The following is a 5,812-nucleotide window of genomic DNA, read 5'->3' on the forward strand; positions in this document are numbered from 1 at the left end:
GTTTGATTCATATGCATGTGATAATATTAATTGTACAATAATATGATAATGTTATTAATTGATATACAATAGTATGATTAATTATGATACTAGCTAATTGGCATGCATGTGATACATATACGTATACGTATATACCAATTAATTTATACTAATATGATAAAATTAATTTTTCATACCAATTAAAATTAATTTACTACCTAATTTTTTTTAATACATATTGTATAAATTAATTATAATTATAATTATAATTAATTATTGACGTGTTGAATAAAGGCATGTCAAAAGTTTTTGATGTGTTAAAAATGACACGTCAAAAATTTTTGACATGTCAATGGAACACATCAAAAATTTTTGACGTGCCATAAAATTTTTTTTGACGTGTCATAATGCCATGTCAAAAATTTTCGACTTGCCATTTTGGCACGTCAAAAATTTTTGACGTGAATGCCACATCAAAAATTTTTGACGTGTTAAAATTCGACACATCAATAATTTTTTTTTTTTTTACGTGTTTATTTAGACATGTCAAAAATTATTGACGCGGCATATTTGACAATCGCTACAAAAAACAGGGACATTATTGACGTGGAAAACATGAGTTACTGTTTGCCACGTCAATAATGTCCCTGTTTTTTGTAGTGATTGTCAGATATGGTTGCTTCCTCGCAATGCTTCCTATAATTTTTTTATTTTTTAACTTTATTTTATAGATTTAATTTTTTTAAAAATTAAATTAATATTTTAATGAGGTAAAACGGTGCGTTTTGATTGAGACTAATGGTTGTTAAAAAATTTTGATGGTAGATATTTTATTGGCATTTCGATTGACCCACGGAGTAAATTTTCGAAAAAAAAAAAAAACTTAGGAAGATAAAAATTTTGGCGTTTTGACCCAAGGACTTCTGATATATTTACCTTAATTAATTTGTGATGCATAGTAGGACATACAAAAGATTTTATTGTGAGAACTTCGGATAATATTGATAAACATGGAATATATTGCTCTGATTTGGTGAGTATGGATTCCAAAACCTTAGTACTTTCTTAGTTGATTATTTTTATCTTATTTAGTTTATGTTTGTTTATTTTCAAAAATCAAATTTCTTTTTGAACTAGGTTAGGATTAAATTAATTTAGATATAAATTTTGTTTTCAAAAACACAATTCCCTGTGAGTTCGAATTTGCACTTGTAACCCTATATTGCAAATGATTCGTGCACTAGCGATTACATTAAAATATGTATATATATTACTATGAGAAGGAAAATAAAAGTGGAAATATGTCCATCTCCATTTTGTACTCATGGAAAATTGATGGAAAGATTGATTTTACAATATTAGAAAGTACAATGACTAGTTTATCACTTTTGAAAATTAAAGGACTAATTTGATACACATGAAAAGTGTAAAGACCGATTTTGTATTCTACGCTAAAATTAATTGGTCCTTTAACTTGCTCATCTTGTTCATGGAAAACATCCCACTAGGAAGCAGCCTCTGCTACGTACAAATTTGAAATTTAAAAGTCCTCAAACTATGGGTTAAGTTAGTATTGACCTATATAGTTTTATATTCATACTTTAATACGATTTGAACTTGACATACGAACACAAATTGACACCTCTACCAAAAAGCTTTAGTTAGACGTGAAGTCCACAAGAGCCTATGAAATAAAGTCTCATCAACATTAAAAGAAGGCACCTGACCTTTGTAGGCAGGAGAGTCATTTGGCTCCTCTCGCCCCCTGGCTCCGCCGTTGTCCCTAAGAACATCTGTGCTATTATCTATCATTAAATAGTAAGATTAAAAAGGTTTTTCAATGAGATGAGAGCCCCTCCCGCTTTAATTCATTATTATCATGAGCAACCATATCAAGAATTCACATTTTATCCCTGTAAATTTTTCTTCTTCCATATTTTGAATAGTTTCGAGACGATCAATCAATTACATGGCATATATATATATATATATATATATATATATATATATATATATATATGCTACTAAAAGCGTAAGGCCTCTCCTTATTGCATTGAACATATATGATCACATACATACATGAAGTTTTAATATCAACTTGCCATTCTTGAAACATAGAAGTTTCCATCTTGAGGAGAACTTCAAACCCTAGCACCATTCGCAATGAGACTCGTATATCTCATAGCCGCTTATTCATATAGATATATATTAATAATATTATCGTAACTTATTGTTTCGAGGCCATAGTCTAAGAACTTCAAACCCTGCAAATAATAAATATAAGAGCCACCATGAGTTATATTCTTTCCATATTTTCGTATACCTTATGCAATAGAAATATTAAGTGGAAATTTAATTCACTTTAACCCTCTTAAATTTCCACCACTTTTGCAATTACTTTTCGAAAGTTCAAAAACTCTACATTTAGTGTATCAAACTTCTAACTTTTTACAATGTCACAAATCCTTTAAGTTTTTTCATTAAATCATGTTACAATTCTCAAAATATTACAAAGATTTAAACATGAGTATTTTAAAAAATTCCATTAAATCCTCACCAACGCGTGAATCTTTGCAATTTTTTTTTTTTTTTTCAAAAAAATGGGTATTTTGGTAATTTTGACATCCCTTCGTTAGGATTTAATGGATGTGACATTGCAAAAAATTAGAAGTCCGATACATTAAATTGAAAGTTCTTAAACTTTGGAAGCAATTACGAAAGTGATGGAAGTTTAATGGGATTCAGTGAATTTTTTCCAAATATTAATTTGTACTATATATATTAGACTTACTGGTTATATTCGATATTGATTTTTCCAGCATCAGGATTAGCTATCATGGAGAAAGCCTCTTTAGAGAGATCAATGGTTCCCTGACATCCTGGCGGACAATAATCAACGATTTTAACCACAACACTGGTACCCTTGCATGGTTGTGGCACGCCCTGGTTTGTAGGCCCGGTGCAGCTGACTCTATAACTTCTCCCACATGCTGCCCGATTGCCCCATATCACATCACTTGCTGCGGCGATCATGACTCCATTGTCTTGGTATCCATAGCATGAAGAGGCTGCCAATGAATAATAAATATTATAAGTCAAAGTCTAGATATCGATGCTTACTTATACTTCTCATCACCATAGAACTTGGAAAAAGTATTTGGTACATGGCCATCAATCGAGACAAAAATTTGTGGCTAATATAACATCATATTTGAGAATTATAATCATCAACAATAACTTGAAGTTGTCATTGATAATTATTATCAGCGAGGGCAATTGTGATCATCATTGATAACACGATTAACTATCGTCGTGGAAAATTTACCACGTGATGCTTTCCTTGATAATAGCAACAATAACATAAAAATATAATATGAGTATTTTATCAATTACTAACATATATCCTATGTGGGATTTTTCAACTATGTTTAACCAACACTTATGTTATACTTTATATGTGACTAATTAAAGACTTAAGTTGATAAAAAAATTATTAATTAATTAATCAATTAATTTCGTCTTAACTTCTTTATCATTGTTGCTTTGTAAAGCATTAAAGTAAGTAGAACACATTTAAGCATCGTAAATTCTCTAAAATAACGTTGAATCCTACTTTGACACGAATTAGATAGAAAATTAGATGTAATAATTTTTTAATATCATATCGACAAGAAAATAATAATAATAATAAATAAAAAAAATTGCAGTTGAAACCTTCAATATTGAAATTGGCGTTAAGAATCGGTGAGTTCATCACCCCAAGTTGCGATCAAACGGCCAAGTTTTGTTTCCATGTAAGGATGTCCTAGTTGAAACATCCATGTGATGTGATTGTTTTTCAAGGTTTAAAGATGCATTGAGTTCATGAGTTTAGAGTTTTTCTACTGTTAGGTTAAGCTTGTGACAGTAATTTTTATCATTTGGCTCCATTGGTAAGATAACTCATTTTGGTAAAAATTAAATATATGTCACAAATTATCATTCGATCAAAATCTAATAGTAATTTATCATAAATTCAATAGTAATTTTTAGAGTTACATCAATTTTGGGAAGAGATAAGGGGGACATGAGTCTTCCTTTTAGCATCAATCTTTATTATATAAACATAACAATATTCAAGTTGGAAAAAAGAAAAAAAGAAAACGAAATATGAAAAATAACTTTTTTAGGGTAAGGAAGGAAAATGCTTCATTTCTTCCACCCATCCCTATCCCATCCTCCCACTATTTGATCTATGGGACCTATATGAGTTTCACACATGATCCCACATATCTAATTGTGATTTTGAAAAATGAAAGGATAGGAGAGGGATGACCGAAATATGTATAGTAGATAAGGATACGTGGATTCCCACCTCTTTTAGAACGGAATTCTCATTTTCACTAAAAGAAAGTTAGGAAGAAATTCAAATACCGATAGGCATATGGATTTCCTCTTAGTAAAATGCAATTAAATGGGATTATCCCGCTCAAACAGCACATAATAATATTACTTTAAGAAGGTGAAATATTTTATAATGCGAGTGTGAAAGATATATATAAGTGTTCAAATTAGCAAAAGATACACTGAAAACTGATAAACAATTAGTATATTAATTTGTTAAAACTATTTTAATTAGTTTAATTTTTGATATTTAATAAAGCAATTTGATGCATAAAGATTATACTCACGAACATAAGGAGGGGTATAGAAAGTAGCTGTCCCCTGCGCTGCATTTGCAACAGACGTGAGAAGTATGGCCATGCTCACCATCATCAAAGCATGAATAACCAGCACTCCCATTTTCTTCTTTCTTATTAATGTGGAAAACTATGTAATGATATGATAACACTTCCACTTTCTGAAGCAAAGAATGTAGATTTTGGCTCCAATTTATAGAGTTTGATTATTTTCTTTTGGTTATTTGAAAGTAATTTTGACTAGTCCTATTGTAGTTTTATCCCGTTAGGCATTTTAGCTAAAAAAACAAATGGCTAGCAGCCGGAATGGTCAACAACACATAAATAAACTAATAAAAACTTAATATGTTTTTCATTTTTTTTAGGATAGAAAAAGTAGATAAAGAAAGAAAATCTTAAATGAAATAGTGAAAGTAGATATATAATATCGAGAGTATGATGTAGGTGTTTTGAAAAGTGGGTAAATAAATAAAAAAGTGATTATTTATTTTATCTTTTTTTTTTTTTTTTTGACATGTCTACACAATGGGAGGGAAAGGGATCGAAGGAGAGAAATTTGAACTAGTGATCTTTGTTTCATGAGGCGTGGTCCCTATCTGATTGAGCTACCTCTTGGGGACTTCTTTCTCTCATCTATCAAGAACAAAGAAAGAAAGGAAAATGCCACATACCTTCCTCAAACTATAACTCAATTGATAATGTTTCCCAAAACTTCCAATAAATACCAAAAAAACTTTCTTTAAGACAAAAAAAAAAAAAAAAAAAAAAAAAAAAATTTGAAGAAGAAAATTTTAAAAATTTTCACACCCCTGTTTTTATTTTTTTGTTATTTTTTATTTGTTTTTATTTGTTATTTTTTTATTTTTTTATTTTACTAAGGATATTTTCAACATTGGTGGATGTTGTCTCAATTGAAACTTTGAAGGGAACATTATCAATTTGGTCGTAATTTGATGGTGGTATGAGGACTTTTCCCAAAAAAGAATTAAAAAGAAATACTTTATAAAATCTAGCAAGTGAATGCTCTAACTCGAAATACAATATTGGAGACAAAAGAAGAAATGTTTGGAAAGAAAAGAATAAATGCTTTATCCCCATTTGATCTTTTATCAAGGTTGTACCAATAGTATCGCGAGTATAGAACCAAAATCGTC

The 5,812-nt window shown here is 29.7% G+C and overlaps 1 protein-coding gene across 1 annotated transcript; it reads right to left on the reverse strand.

Annotated features, from left to right (window-relative positions):
* Positions 1 to 2,004: 2,004 nt before the first annotated feature.
* Positions 2,005 to 4,791, reverse strand: LOC132190629 (EG45-like domain containing protein). Its single transcript, XM_088510413.1, has 3 exons — positions 4,650 to 4,791; positions 2,771 to 3,047; positions 2,005 to 2,243 (listed from the first exon to the last, which is right to left on the reverse strand). The coding sequence occupies exons 1-3, from the start codon at positions 4,759 to 4,761 to the stop codon at positions 2,237 to 2,239; spliced, it is 396 nt and encodes a 131-aa protein (XP_088366539.1). The 5' UTR covers positions 4,762 to 4,791; the 3' UTR covers positions 2,005 to 2,236.
* Between the last annotated feature and the right edge of the window lie 1,021 nt (positions 4,792 to 5,812).

Source organism: Corylus avellana, chromosome 9 (assembly GCF_965113065.1).
Source record: "Corylus avellana chromosome 9, dhCorAvel1.hap1.2, whole genome shotgun sequence".
NCBI lineage: Eukaryota > Viridiplantae > Streptophyta > Magnoliopsida > Fagales > Betulaceae > Corylus > Corylus avellana.